The sequence below is a fragment of the Haliotis asinina genome, chromosome 9, assembly GCF_037392515.1.
Source record: "Haliotis asinina isolate JCU_RB_2024 chromosome 9, JCU_Hal_asi_v2, whole genome shotgun sequence".
Lineage (NCBI taxonomy): Eukaryota > Metazoa > Mollusca > Gastropoda > Lepetellida > Haliotidae > Haliotis > Haliotis asinina.
Window position 1 is genome coordinate 17,224,811 of NC_090288.1, and position 15,890 is coordinate 17,240,700.

Genomic DNA, 15,890 nt, shown 5'->3' on the forward strand with positions numbered 1-15,890 from the left:
TCAGTTATCATCATCACCATCAAAACTAAATATTCAAACACACGTTTTGAGTTAGCTAGCAACTATATGGAAAACAACAATTGCCTTCACCAAATGGTTATATATGTCAAATATTACGCATATTTCTGGCCGTGTGGGCTTTGCTGTTTAACGAAGACGTGGTTTATTTGCTGTGCTATATACTTTCAGATGACTGCCTTCGGCCGATTACTCCAGTTTCGTGGAACACACCATCAAGACCAACGGAGGGATTAACTAGCCGAGCCCAGTAATTAGGCATGCTCTGGTGTATGTAAGCGGTGGTTAACCTCAACCATACAAGAGAAACGGTTATTTAATTTGACGCACGGTAGATATCACAGCTAGAGACACATACAGCTTCCAACTAGGACCAAGGTATGTGCTGTCTTTTAACAGTTAAAAAGAACACTTATCTTCTCTTCTTGAACCGGATGTTATAAAAGTATACCAATGCCAAACATGAGGGACCATTACAGTTTCTGTCTCAAGCGTGTAGCTTCACTGATGGGGGACACTGCTGTGAATGACAAGGTTTCTTCACTGATTCAACGTGTGTGCCTCAACGTCAGCAGTATTCTGAACGTCACCCGACGTTACAGCCTCATGGATCTTGAAGAAGAGGCCCCAGTGGATCTGGCCGTACCCCTTATGGGATATGCTGCCCCCGTGGTCGTCTTCCTGACGCTGGTGTTGAATGCCGTCGTTGTTATCGTCCTCACTCGACGGCGACTCAGATCGCCCACAAACGTCATTCTCGTCTCCATCGCCGTCTGTGATACATTCACTGCATTATTCTCATTACCGGGATATATGTATACGTACACTTACGAAGGTTACCGGAATTACCCGAGTATGGCATGGTGTTATGTGCTGACCTACCTGTGTCGATTTACCCCACAAGTTCTCCACACAGTGTCACTCTGGTTGACAGCCTTATTGGCTTTTCAACGATACGTAGGCGTCAATCAAATGATGTGCAGAGTTTGGATCAGCCGTTATAAAGGCGTGGCGTTGTCTGTCGTGTTTCTGGCAATATTTTCCTTCACATCCCACTGTTTTCAACTCTTTCTAGTCTTAAAACCTGTAACCGTAATAGGAAAAGAATTATTCACTCCGACGGGTATTCAGATCTCAAACACCTGCTACAGACATTTAGCTGTTGTAAAAAACGTGGACTATTTTTCGTATGTATATACCTGGGTGAGACTAGCCCTAGCTCAGGTTCTACCCTGCTGCCTTCTGCTGGTGTTTAATCTTTGTCTCATCAGAGCTACATACAGAAGCTATACATACAGGCGACGTCTAGTTGTAGGACACAAGCTCTCCGAAACCTCAGACACCAAAAACACTATCAGGATCTCCTTAATGTTGCTTCTTGTGACGTGTTGCACGTGCATATTTGAAATGTTCGTAGACATCAATCTGGTTTTAAATTTCGCCCAAATTTATTCAAAGCGATTTTTTGTTTCCCCAGACACGCTAGGCAGGCTTCTTCTTGTCAGTAATTCTACAATCATCTTTTCGTTTCCTTTCAACTTCTTCTTTTACTTCGCGTTCAGCACCAACTTCCGAGTCGTGATTTTGTCTTGCGTGAAACCGAAGCTCAAGCGGAAACTCACGCCCAACAGAGTGACACCGGGTGTTGATGGGCGCAGTACACATCACTTCAGCCTAACACACCTTCAAGGTAATAGAAACAATAACGGATATGCCGGAAGTGTTCTATGATGATCCAGTACGAGAAAAGTGAAATATGTTCTTATGACAAGCTGAACACTGCAGATATATACAACTAGTGTTAGTTTCATAGCTGGATATACGCCTGGATCTACCCTTTGATAATCCGTGTTATGCATACAAACTTGCTCCAAAGATTACCAAGTTGAACATTCCGGCCATACTAGATCCACTAAGTGTAAGTAAGGGTCCCCGAAAGGTACATACGAACCCTCCGTAACCGTAAGTCCACCTTCTCCTCCTCCCGGGAGCAATAAGTCCAAGAGTAAGTGAGTTTGCTCAGAGCCAAATGAAGGGACCGCTAACTTAAAGTAAGGATCTCAGTATGTATCAAGTGAAACAAATATGGTATCACGTCAAAGCACATGGTTTCCTTTATTTTTTTCCCCAGTTTTTTCACAAGGTATGCGATATACAAAGGTTCCGGGGAAACCGTGGGAACAAATAAAGGAACATTTGTGAGGCCTTGTTTTTTCACCTCAATACATATATGTCATGGCTTCGAACCACAGGTAAGGAACTGCGAAACGTAAGTAAGAGCCCTCGAACCAAACATATGCGGGGGCGTTGGGATATCCCCCGCCGTGATATTGCTGGAATATTGCTAAATGCCACGGAAAAACACACTCACCCACCCACACATATTGGACCCGGGTTAGGTAAGGGTATCTGAACAGTAAGGACATAGAACCAGTAGTACGAATCCCTGAACCCTAAATAAAGGAATCTGTTGGTTCTAACGTTTGACCCAATGTTCTAGTTGCTGAAACCATAAACCCTGGTTAGTAACTCTGTTTGTGTTTACCTGCCATTGTGTGTGCCTCAATGGTTGTTGACTTTTCAGAATGGCTGTGCTGCCTGATTATTTCCATTCAACGTGAAGATGTCTTAGAAAGTTTCACTGGTTAGATTTTGACATTTCCCCGTGTAGTCCATGCATGCTATCGGCAGCTGGAAGATGTTACCCATGCATATTTAACCACAAGTCAAACAGAATGTTTAGGAAGGGCACGGATCAAACTCCCCGTTTTGTCACAATCTGATCCAAGTCTAGTAGCCTTTAACATTAATGTCTCTTAATTTCCTAGACATTCAAATAGTGTCTTAGACAGCGATGACGCTGAATTAAATGTTTTACTATCGTGAACCGGTTGTGATTTTGTTTACATGTTTTAGTTCCGTTTGTGGTTGACAGTTGGTTTGTGTTGTTGTTATTGTTACATAAGGACGAAGTGGCTATTGTTATTTGACCCCAGCCGCCATGTCGCGGAGGGCCAATGCAATTCGTCCGTTGTGTTTGTCTTCTTCTAAAGACATGTTGTTCGTATATTTGTAATTTTGTATTATTTAAACAATTCAACCTGGAAGATTTATACAATCTTACGCTCTACTGATATGAGTTATACAGAATATGTGATTGTGCCCTATGTATGCCATGACATGTGATCATAATATTATTGAATAAACATACAGGCTGTTTTTTTGTCAAATCTCTTTTTAGATGTTTGTGTACATCTTTGAAAGTGCAAGTTATTATTGGCTCTCAGCACCCGCGGGCTCTATATCGTACTGGTATGTATCTTGATAAACCTATACACTGAGTCGACAACCATTCCTGTGGTACCCGTGAAGATCCGGGTTACATCTGGTTTTGGGCAACCCATGCGTGTCGTAAGAGGCGACTAACGGGATCGGGGGGTCAGGTTAACGACTTGGTTCACACATGTCATCGTACCCAATGACGTAGAACGATGGTCATGCTGTGGAGCTCTGGCTTGTCTGGTCCAAACTCGAGTTTTTACAGACCGCCGCCATAATACATGGAATATTGCTGAGTGTAGCGTTATACAAGCAACTATTCCTGTGGTTCTCGCAATCTCAGGTTACCCGTCCCTTATTACAGTTTGTCAATTTGATTGGCTTCTGCGCCAGGTCTCACGTGCCAGTCAAACCAGCCTCAGTTTTGATCTGTCAATATCAACAATGTGGCGGCCAATGTGTGCTCGAGTTTGCATCAATTTCAATTTTTTTGAAAACTGATTATCACGCAAAAGGAAGACCCCAATGTTTTCGTGACCATTAAAAGTGGCGATGGTTCCGGTTTTGTAAGTAGTTAGATGATACCTAACAAGTATAGGGAAGTGACAGATTATCTTTCCCGGGTTATGTTAATTACGTTATTACCATTCCCCGTCACGAGTTGGTCATTGTTCTTATTACCCATATCAACCAACCAGACAACGGCTACTGATTAGGGTTTGACGGGATTAAAAAAAATTCGATAGTCACTTACACTGATCTCTCAATAAAAGAAAATCCGCATAAAACAAAGGTATTTGGCCTGCAGTGGATATGCATGGGGCTTTTTGATGACATGGTTACCATTAGCTAATATTTCCATAAGCTGATATCGTTGAATATTGACAAAAACGCGACTGTTTTCGGTGACCGTTTACTCACTGATGACAGTATTTTAGCGTGCCCCATGAATGTGAATTACCCGGTAGCGATCGTATGGAAAGTAGCATTAGGGAAACGTTCGGGTACACACCTTTCGAGGTACAAGTTCAAAAGGCATGTGCGAATATCCACTTTCGTAAACTGTGTTCTGATTGGTCTATCTCAAAGGTTACCTGACGCGACCTCCTACTAGGTTTTGTTTGATTTGGTAGTGGAGTGTAACGAAAAGTACTGAGTATAAGTTTTCGTAGACTGAAGTCAGTGAGTAGTGTTGGTGTGTAATTAAATTATACCATGGTGTGTCATTTCTTTCGGAGTGGGAAATACCTTCGACATTACACAGTTGACACCGACGAGTAAACCAAGAAACAGTCAGCGGGAGACATGTCATCACTGTCGCTCTCTGAGTGGAAGTGGAAGTCATTCGTTGGTTTCACATGCTGTGCTCGTGTATAAAAATAGCCAGTGACCAGATTCCTGTTCGGTCATATGCTTTACCGATAGTGTATATACACACCAACGAAAACAAAAATCAAAACAAATACATGGTTTTATGTCGAGTGGAAGTTTTTCTCATTTCTTTTATGTGACACAGACAGGGATAAGATAAATATATACCTTATTTTATGTGAACAAGCTTTTGTATAAACACATCTCCCCACCACCGTCCTTCTAGTCTGACCCTGAAGTATATATATCTAAGAAAGTCCACGCAAGTCTAGAAAATGTGACAAGTCCAGATTTCCATAGCTTCAGGCTGAAAATGAAGAAAGTCTCAGGGCTCCATTTCATTATATTATTTTTTTCACTATGAACGTTTTTTCAGTAAAATATGTTCATTTCAGAGACTAGCTGTTAGTCTACTGCCCGTCCTGTGCGACCCATTCTCACAACAACAACAAAAGAAACCCAAAATACGAGATTTGTATGCAGTTGCAACAAAACTGGATGTCAATTATTTTGAAAGTATGGGCAAATGGATGTGTGTACTCAGTTATTAATAGTTGTCATTCGTAAATTATCTTCATTAAAGTTTTCATTCAGAGTGTAATTTACAGTATCGATACACCCACGACCAATCCGGAACCGGCCATCGAGTTGAAAAGTAATGTGAAACCACCGAATGGGGACTTTGTAGACATTGGTCCAGTCATTGTCAAGATCATCTCTGTAACAATAACATGAACAAACGCCTGTAGTATGTGTTGTATTTATAGCACTTCACGGTCCTGACACCAATTCAAAAATCCATTGTGGTATACGAACCTTTCTTAAAGTGGCGTTATCCGTGTGCGGAAATGGGCAACGATGTGACCCAGAGATTTCTTTGAAAAAGCAACCCGGAATAACGGTCAAACGTATCCCCGAGTCGTCTCTCAAGGAAGTGACAAGACTGTTTCCTGCACGTCAAGCATGAGTAACCAATGACTCCAAAGGGAGGCTCAGTTGTCGAGCAGCACAGAGATGAAGAAGGAGCAAAAATCACTGGATGCATGTGTTTGTGAAAATGGCAGCCAAATTAGAAAAGAATCACTTAATTACACTTTTTTTGATCTTGAAGAAGAGGCACCAGTGGATCTGGCTGTGCCCCTTATGGGATATGCTGCCCCCGTGGTGGTCTTCCTGACGCTTGTGTTGAACGCCGTCGTGGTCGTGATTCTCACAAGACGGCGACTAAGGTCGCCAACAAACGCCATACTCGTTTCCATTGCCGTCTGTGACACGTTCACTGCATTATTCTCATTGCCTGGGTATATGTATACGTACACTTACGAAGGTTACCGGAATTACCCGAGTATGGGATGGTGTTATGTTTTGATCTACGTATGCCGGTTTATTCCACAGGTCCTCCACACAGTGTCAGTGTGGATGACAGCACTACTGGCATTTCAACGTTACCTAGGCGTCACTAAAGTGGTGTTACGAGCTTGGATCAGTAGCTATAAAGGCGTGGTGTTGTCTATCGTGGTTCTATCTATACTTTCGTTCATAGCTCACTGTTTTAAGCTTGACGTAGTGCCAAAACGAGTGATTCTGGTCTGTGAAGGTTGTGATTCTGATGTGACAGTCTCAAACACGTGCTTTCTGCATATAGATAACGAAACATACATTACAAGAATAGACACGTTGCTGAGACTAATATTGGCCCAGTTGATGCCGTGTTTCCTTCTCCTAGCCTTCAACATCTGCATCATCAGATCAACCTACAAGAGCCATAGATACATGCAGCGCTTGGTTGTCGGACATAGGCCATCTGAATACATGCACACCAGAAAAACAATCCGGATCTCGTTCATGCTTCTTCTCATTACGTGTTGCACGTGGATATTCGAGATGTTTGTCACCTTAAATCTTGTCATGGATTTCACCCAAAATGTTGTGTCACCGGATACCCTAAGGGGCCTCGTTCTTATATGCAATTTTACAACACTTCTTTCGTTTCCTCTCAATTTCTTCATTTACTTCATGTTCAATTGTAACTTCCGGGGCGTGTTATTGTCCTGTGTGAAAACGAGACTACGGCGGGAGATCGCTCTCACAAAAGTAACAGCTGGCTGTAATGGATGCACGTATACATATGACGTGTCTCTCCTCCATCTGCAAAAGAAACGTAGTGTATCTGATGCATGAAAAACCATGAAAGGGATTGCCAGAACATTTCGTGGTATTAGGACACGGACAAGATGGTAAATTCGATTGAGCAGAGTTGCGTCCTTAAATCTGGCAAGGATCCGCTGAACGTTGATTCTTAGGCTCGCCTCGATAATAATCCTTGATATGCACTATCCCGTGGCTTGCAGGTTTGACCAAACTAGTCAACGTCTTGGGATTTGACTGGAGTGTGAGTGAGTTTAGTTATACGGCGTTTTAGCAATATTCTAGCAATATCACAGCGGGAGACACCAGAAATGGACTTCACACATTGTACCCATGTGGGGAAACGAACCTTTGTCTTTGGCGTGACGAGCGAACACTTCAACCAACAGGCTACCCCACAGCGCCTGAGAGTGAGAAGTTGAGTACTACAGAAGGATTAGTAATCAGTGTACTCAGCGGGACGCAGTGACATATTTAGGTGACGCCCTCTATAACTGATGGTTTGTGACCTGTTGTATTCTTGGAAAGCCGAGTCACACACAAACGCGATCTGACAGAGAGTTGTGGCTGGTTTCACAAATATTTATATATTTTATAATTATAAAATATTACTTGGCAATTCTGCTGTCATTTATTGAATGTATGATTCTGTCCCTGGTTGTGACATACGTAATTATAATTTTCGTTTCATGTTGCCGATAAATACTTTGTACATGGTTTACAATTCGTTTGTTGAGTGTTGGACTTAAGTGCCAAGATAAGCATAATGTTCATTCTGTTATTAAATTAAACCCAGGTATTTCCTCCAGTATACTCACATTGTAGTGACAAGGGTACTAAGGTACTAGCCTACATGGTTTGCGAGATGTCTAAGGCGCCAGTGTAGTGATCAACCAAGCTTGAAGTGAAAGGATTGAGTCCACCTGTGACTACATATAAAAACCTGGTGTTGTCACAGATGTCACAAACCCCAGAGAACAGTACACAGCCTTGTGCACTTAAAAGGGATACCCACGTATCCGTTGGTATATGGCCAGATGGTGACCACATGAATACGTGCAGACCCATAATTGTGGCTATAACAAGGTGCTGTAAACTTGGACAAAGCTTCTGTCCCAGTCCACCCGGCTGTGAATGGGCACACACCTCGTGAAAGAAGCCGCCATAACTCGGTGCGCCTTGCGACTGCAAGAGCTGTAAACTCGCCGAGGAGTGGCGATTCATAATTCGATGTTGTCGTTGGGATTGATATCCAATGACCGAGAGAAATATGCCTGCGCCTTGAGCATGTATTGGCTGCATGGATATATGAGCTGTATAAATATCATATAATGGCAATAAAATGATAAGAGTCTCCTTTGTGGAGAGTTTCTGGTAAGCCACTGCATCGTGTGTACATGCAGTGTGTGGGACAGGACAGCAATAAATCTAACCTGGAAGAAGTTACCTGGTCACCAATGTGAAACTGAAGGCTTCCTTTTTGCTGCTCAGGACCAGTCACTTCCCACTCGCAATCGCCAGAATGTAATTTTTAAAGAAAATATACATATGAAATGCCGTCTGTGTAATGAATTCACAGAAACCGTCCAACACTTTGTCAGTGGATGACCTTCCTCAGCACAAAGACCATATCGTAAAACAATGTGGCTTTGTCCCCGAGGTCCATCCATGGTTCAACCCTGAACAGGATGAACAGAATAAACTGTTGTTCAAAGCGATCCTAGTGTTAATGTGACCACAACTCCCCTACCTTGACATAGGCATAAGGTAGTCTTAGTGCTAAGATTGTTTTGTGCAACGGCACACAGGACGTAATGGAAAATGACAGCTTTAAACTTCTATGGAATAGGCCCATATACAGCCTCAGAAAAACGTCTGCCAACAAACCTGATCTTGTCCTTTTTGATAAACTCTATGAATTTATTTATATCATTGAATTTTCTGTCCCTCTTGACAGCCATGTGATTGAAAAGATACAGGAAATCATGATAAATATGCGGACCACGCCTTTGAAATGTCTTGCTTGCATACAAAGTACAATGTCGTCAGGCTCCCCATTGTTCTTGGTGCCCTTGGTTTGGTACCTCCTGATCTCTTGGCGCAGATCAGGAGAGTGCCCGGGTTCTCTACCAGGAGTACAGCCCTTCTGACAGTCTGGGTAATGCAGAAGGCTGCAGTGTTGGGGAGCCTCCATATTCTCCGAAACGTTCTTGGTGGGTTCGACTAGGCAGTGTTTCCTGGGAGAAACCCCATCCCATTCGCTGTCTGGGCTTCTTGTAGAGGGGGCGAGGGCCCTGAGCTGATGATGAGTTTTGCCGGGCTGACTGTGCCAGGATCACCCAAACACTCTCTGCTGCATTTTAATCTTAATCTGTAAATAATAATAACTAATGATGGATTGGTCAAGTTACAAGGGGGAGGAGTTATTGAGCATCTTGTGGAAGATCAGGCCTACACCTATCTTGGAATGCAAGTTCGAGACAAGCTCCAGAATGCACAGATTCAAGATAAACTTCGGGCCAAGTATAAATCTCTTTTATAGAAACTCTGGAGCTCCGAGCTAAATGCTCGAAACAAGGTCAAAGCCACCAATACTTTTGCGGTGCCAGTCCTCTCCTATTCCTTTGGAGTAGTTGATTGGACAAAACAAGACATCCAGGGTCTTGACCGCTTGACCAGAAGGATCATGTCTGATAACTAAGCACACCACCCTCGTTCCTCTCTTAATCGTTTATACATACCAATCAATTCGGGAGGTCAGGGTTTGATTAATGTGGAAGCTCTTCATGACGGAGTTTTATTGTGTACTTTTGCACATATTTATTTATCGGATGATCCTCTGGTGATGCATGTCAAGACTCACGATGAAAGCAAGGAATTCCACAGCTATTTTAAGCGTGCCAAGGTTGTTGGACACAATCTGAAATTTGAAGTTGATTTTGCTGATGGTGATGTACTGCTGGACGGTACAGCGATGGGAGTAAACCAGGTGAAGTCCTTCACCAAGTCTGCTCAGAGTCGGTCCTTTGTGGAGAAGCTGTCTGAGAAGCCATTGCACCGAGTGTACATGCAGTGTGTGGAAGAGAATATCAATCCAACCGACTCCTTTGCCTGGATGAAGTCGGTTGGTCTCAAATGTGAAACTGAAGGCTTCCTTTTTGCTGCTCAAGACCAGTCACTTCCCACTCGCAATCACCAGAATGTGATTCTTAAAGAAAATATCAATATGAAATGTCGTCTTTGCAATGAATTCACAGAGACTGTCCAACACCTTGTCAGTGGATGTCCTTCCTTGGCAGAAACAGCATATCTTAAAAGACATGATGGCATGGCTCGCTGCTTTTACTATCGTCTCCGCCATGCCTGTGGCTTTGACCCCGAGGTCCATCCATGGTACAACCCTGAACACGTCCAGGGCGTCCTGGAAAATGATGCTTTTAAACTTCTCTGGAATAGGCCAATTTACAGCCTGAGACGAATTCCAGCCAACAAACCTGATCTTGTCCTTTTTGATAAAACCAATGAAATTATTTATATCATTGAATTTTCTGTCCCTTTGGACAGCCATGTGATGGCAAGATTCAGGAAAAGCATGATAAATATGCAGACCTCGCCTTTGAAATGTCTCGCCTGCATCCCAAGTACACAGTCGTCAGGCTCCCCATTGTTCTCGGTGCCCTTGGTTTGGTACCTCCTGATCTCTTGGCACAGGTCAGGAGAGTGCCCGGGTTCTACACCGGGAGTACAGCCCTTCTGACAATCTGGGTAATGCAGAAGGCTGCAGTGTTGGGGAGCCTCCATATTCCCCGGAGAGTTCTTGGTGGTTTCGACTAGGCAGTGTTTCCTGGGAGAAATCCCATTCGCTGTCTGGGCTGCGTGTAGAGGGGGTGAGGGCCCTGAGCTGATGATGAGCTTTACCAGCCTGACTGTGCCAGGATCACCCAAACCCTCTCTGCTGCATTTCTATCTCAATCTGTAAAACATAATCTCTCCATACGCATACGACGATATCATGCTTTACCCCTATCACCAACATCACACGCTATGAGATAATTACTGAATAACTCAGGCATTCTTTCCCGGAACTAAGCCATACCTTACACCATATATGAGCCAGGGTCCCGATTCACAAAGCGATCGTAGCCCTACGACTGTTGTGAGTCTATGTTAAGCTAAAGGAGTCACGACAGTGGCAGTGTTACCATCGCTTTGTGAAGCGGAGCCCAAGGCCCCGATCCTCAAAGCGTTGGTAGCACTACGTCATTCGTAATCCTATGCTGAGCTATGAAGTTACGATAGCTCGTAAGATTACGAACGCTGTGTGGATCGGGCACAGATGGATACCCAAGATAGCCCCTGTGAGTCTGCAGGGAGACAATGGTTGTTTCTATTCCGACTGACGTCCTACGAACAGCCGTTAAAGGGTTGTACTTGGCGTGACATGTTACTGGTTGTGACTGATTATTAAAATGTGATTGAGTGAGTGAGTGAGTTTAGTTTTACGCTGCACACAGCTATATTCCAGCCATATGGCGGCGGTCAGTAAGTAATCGAGTCTGGACCAGACAATCCAGTGATCAACAACACGAGCATCGTTCTACACAATTGGGATACGATGACGTGCGTTAGTCGCCTCATACGACAATCATGGGTTACTTAGTGCCAAGTCTACTTGTTAGATAGCAGAAGCAGAAGGAACAACATGGAAGACAGGGGTATTTGTCGTAGTGTACAGCTCTGAAAGATAAACAGGTGGTGAACAGCTTGATAACGCTATCATCATCATACAGTCTCCGTATTAGAATCAACCTAAAAAATACTACACCCTGTACTTAACTGAGATAGTGAATACCAAATATACCATTTTAGCTATAGTCTGTTTGCAATGAAAACGTAGCGATGAATTCCATTTTTAACAAGAAACTGAATCGAATAAAGTGAAATAAAGATTGCGAATCCTGAAAGTTTTACCCTGTCAACTCAGCATTTAAATCTCAGAAGTTTCTTCATCTTATGATAAAAATTGTTTGACAAACGGCCAGAGATTTCGAGTTGTGCTCCCGAAACAACGGTCACCCTCCTTTTTGAGACCAAGTCCAAACCGTTTCCAGGGAAACCAAGAAAATTACACATGACAAAAATATGCAGATAGCATAAGGAACCACTTAAGCTTATGTTTGATATATCTACCAATTATTGAACGGTTTTAGAGTTACGGTCCGGAAACAAAATGATTATACACTGTACACCATACGCTTATGTACCGTGGATGAAAAAGTTAAGGGCCACTCAGAATATTTTGCAAAAATAAAGGCTGGCACATAGGTAATCTTTCACACAAAAAAACGAGCTGCAATGTATCATAATTTGGTTTTGGACATTTAGTAAAAAACAAAACCATAATGGAAACTGTCTTTTACTTTCAACAGGATGCATGCACTTTTGGAAAACATGCATTTTGTTTTCCTCAAAAAGTGAAAATCGGAAATGACTGATAAATATGGTCACATGATTGTCACTTTTAACAAGTGAAACCTAATTTTAATAGTCTTGTATAAGTACAACAGGAATAGTTATTTTGATTTAAAAATCAGTGTCATCATATCTGCAACACTATTTCCTTTAATTGTAAATCCAAATGATTATGGCATTCAAAAAAAAACAGTTACCAGATGAACATTCTCAAATTATGGATTGGTCCCCCAATTAGTTCAGCCTAGTATTTCCACAGTTACCTATCTTAGTTTTGAAATAGGCTGGCACTCAACTGTTTGTTCTCAGTATACCTTGTAATAGAGACGGACGGGCGAGGCGTCGACTATATCACCCCGCATTACCGGGGGAATGAAAAGGCGACATGGTATATTACTAATTAGTAGACTTGCGTGATAGAATCGGTTTGTTTCAAAAGCACACGCCCTCGTGCTTGTACACACACGTACATGTGCAAGTATATCGCTACACTGGCCCAACAATCGTGGCGTTTTAACTCATTTGCCCTCACAATACATCAACTATAACAAAATTTGCAAATGCGTTAAGTGAGCTGCTGTACCTTCTTGGGTGATGACAGGTCGTTAGTCATGTACAAACGTATTGGTCACTACAAGGCACTTTGTACGAAATCCTACCCAGTCTTCAGTTTGAAGAGCAACACGATAACCCGTCGTCCACGACGTGATGTTATTGAGAGACGTGATCATGAAACATTTACCATCATGCACCGTGAAGCACTGCTACGTCACCGAACAGAGTGGGAAGCAATATCAACACAGCTAATTGATGGCCGAAATCGAAACCGACAATGGTGACGTTGGCAAAGGTTGTTGGCGTCGAACAAATCATTAATGTGGTTTGAGGTTAGGGACCTTGCATAACATTCACTGTGTTAGTGAAATGCCACTTCGATCATTTGGAATTATGTTACCATCGGGGGTGATGTTATTTCATGAAAGAGTTTCAACACGTAGGATCGACTTTAGAACAGAACTAGAAGATACACATGCAGTCAGAATTCGTTAGGTTTTTATTTTTAGATATTTTACAAAAATAATTTTCAAATAAAATAAAATTATTTCCTCTTCCATGTGAAATCTATGCTATAAATCACTATCAAAATACTATTCGATAAATCATGAACAAACCCTGCAGTTAATCACATACTCTGCATAGTTTGAAGATGTCTGAATTTGATTTTGTCATTCGTCAAGGGGAAAGATGACATTCCTGGCAATGATCGCATAGGTCAACACTACTAGAAAATCAGAGCCAACGTTCTTTCTAATGTTGTCATGGACTAACGTTTTGCGTCTGAATATGTATAATTTGATTGTAACAAGGCTCGATGCTCATCATGTTGATCTCAGGATTGTCTGGCTCAGACTCGAATATGCCATGTAACTGGAATATTGCCGAGTGCGGTGTTAAGCAACAAACAAACCTGATATGAACGCGCAAGCAGACACTGACCACATGGTCCCGATCCCTGCCTCCAACGCTGGATGACCTTACTCTGGACAGTCCAGACGACTAATTCTCGAAATATTCCCTTGCCATGTCTCATAGCACGGCCAGATGTGCACCGCATTAAACCTCACGTCCACCACACACTGTTGATATACAGTGTAGCTGTATGATATGTTAGACTAACAACTAGTCTCTAAAATATACAAATTTTACAGAAAAAAAGTTCACAGTCAAAACAAATAAACTGTAATGCAAAGGATCCCTGAGACTTTCTTCTTTTTTTAAGTAAGGGGAATCTATACCTACTACATTTGTAGACTTGCGTCTGTTTTCTTAGATATATTTGCTTCAGGGTTTCTGTATGACAGACAAGCTAACATTTCTGGAACATATATATGTATTCCTTTAAAACGAAACACTTCACACAGAAAAAACGATATCAGATATATAGTGGGCTTTCACTGGACTGAGGCGCCGCAGTAATTTAACCTGAGTCACGCCTGAATGTGTTATGATAACTGTTGTACCGAACCATTTCGAGTGGGTTACAACTCTATGAGCATAAACCACGAACGATGATTACACAAAACATTCGGCTGAGACTACCTTGTGCAGCAGAAATCAGCTTTATTTTAAACAGGGATGATCTACGTCTCCCATCGCCCCTTGTTTAAACTAAAATCACCAATATAGGGTTGGTTATTCACAAGCCTCATAATCTGGGCCATATGAAACTGAAGTAACGTTGCCCAAAATGAATGGAATAAATGTGCCTTCTGGGAATAACTCCACAGACGTTTTCCATGGCAGATTGCATGCATGAACCTGATCTTCATGACATTTATATTAAATGATAAGCGACTTAGCAGACAAATTGGCTATCAGTATCAGTGTCCACAACAAACAGCTCTTTGACATATAGGCAAACACACAACACCTACACGCGGTTGACAATCATCTGAACGATTCAGTGTATGCAACAGGGAAAATGGATTTGGATCTCGTTTAATTTCTTGCATTAATTATTGCAACAGGTACTGCCGATTTGGGCAGACATCTCGGACATGTGACTCAGCAGTAATTGAAGCGCTATCAGTAGACTTCTTGAACGGACATGGTGATACATCTCGGAAGGAAACGTGCTTGACGAAGTGTCCTTAAAGTGAGCATCATTGGCGTTTCATTGCATGTACCGTAAAGGTTCACAAAAGACCCACCCCTTTATCATTTACGGCTAACTGCGTTCTGCACCGTAAATGACTGCGTGAACCTCCCACTGATCACGACCGTGTGGCCGTTGATGCGCAACAAAAAATCTATCAAAAAGATTACAGGATGGCAGCCCCCTAGAATATTTTTACAGATTATTTGTTGTACATCAAAGTATTGATATAACATGCTTTAAACATGGATGGCGTCCCACTTATTAAGAAAACTAAAATTCGGTCCTGCTGATATATCAGTCACTCAGACTCACTGATTTGCCTTGTCTTGTCATATAGCTGTAATACTGGGAGCTCCCGCCTTGCACAACCCAATAAACGAACGAGACTGAATGATCAGACCCAGAATTTACGGTGCTTGTATCTACGTGACGCAGTAACCGACTTTTCAAAGTCAGCGACGTCAATGACACCCTGTCATGTTGCAGTTCCTGTAATACCAAGGAGTCACAGAATGAAACACACAAAAATCACCCTTGCGCCTTATATAATATCTATAACGCAGATATTAATCTCTTGGCCTGTTAGACCCGTGAAGGTCCGGGGTAGAATAGGCCTTCAGCAACCCATGCTTGCCAAAAACGGCGACTCTGCTTGTCGTAAGAGACGACTAACGGGATCGGGTGGTCAGGCTCGCGGACTCAGTTGACACATTGAATTAAAGCAACTCTCCAGCTCTGGCAGTCAATGGATGCTTTACCATATTTCGCAGCTTGACCACCGAGCGTTTCTAGGACAACAGCCCGGCCCCACAACGAAACACAGGTGATACATTTGGTCTCACCTAAAGCAACTGAATTTGTTCAAAATTGCCTCAGTTCATCCAGCAGAAAGTATGTACTTGGTTGGTTAATGTCATGTAACTATAACCTTCAAACGTCTAAG

At 42.5% G+C, this 15,890-nt stretch overlaps 2 protein-coding genes across 2 annotated transcripts; both read left to right on the top strand.

The window, feature by feature from the left end:
* Positions 1-480: 480 nt before the first annotated feature.
* LOC137296158 (sex peptide receptor-like) lies at positions 481-1,810 on the top strand. The gene has a single exon (XM_067827859.1). The coding sequence runs from the start codon at positions 481-483 to the stop codon at positions 1,747-1,749; it is 1,269 nt and encodes a 422-aa protein (XP_067683960.1). The 3' UTR covers positions 1,750-1,810.
* Positions 1,811-5,671: 3,861 nt separating this feature from the next.
* On the top strand, positions 5,672-7,417 carry LOC137296260 (sex peptide receptor-like). Its single transcript, XM_067828010.1, has one exon. It carries the CDS (start codon positions 5,683-5,685, stop codon positions 6,847-6,849), a length of 1,167 nt encoding a protein of 388 aa, XP_067684111.1. The 5' UTR covers positions 5,672-5,682; the 3' UTR covers positions 6,850-7,417.
* Positions 7,418-15,890: the final 8,473 nt, after the last annotated feature.

What these genes read in the sequence shown, in the direction of transcription:
- LOC137296158 (XM_067827859.1), top strand. Translation starts at nt 481, where the DNA reads ATGAGGGACCATTACAGTTTCTGTCTCAAGCGTGTAGCTTCACTGATG.
- LOC137296260 (XM_067828010.1), top strand. Translation starts at nt 5,683, where the DNA reads ATGAAGAAGGAGCAAAAATCACTGGATGCATGTGTTTGTGAAAATGGC.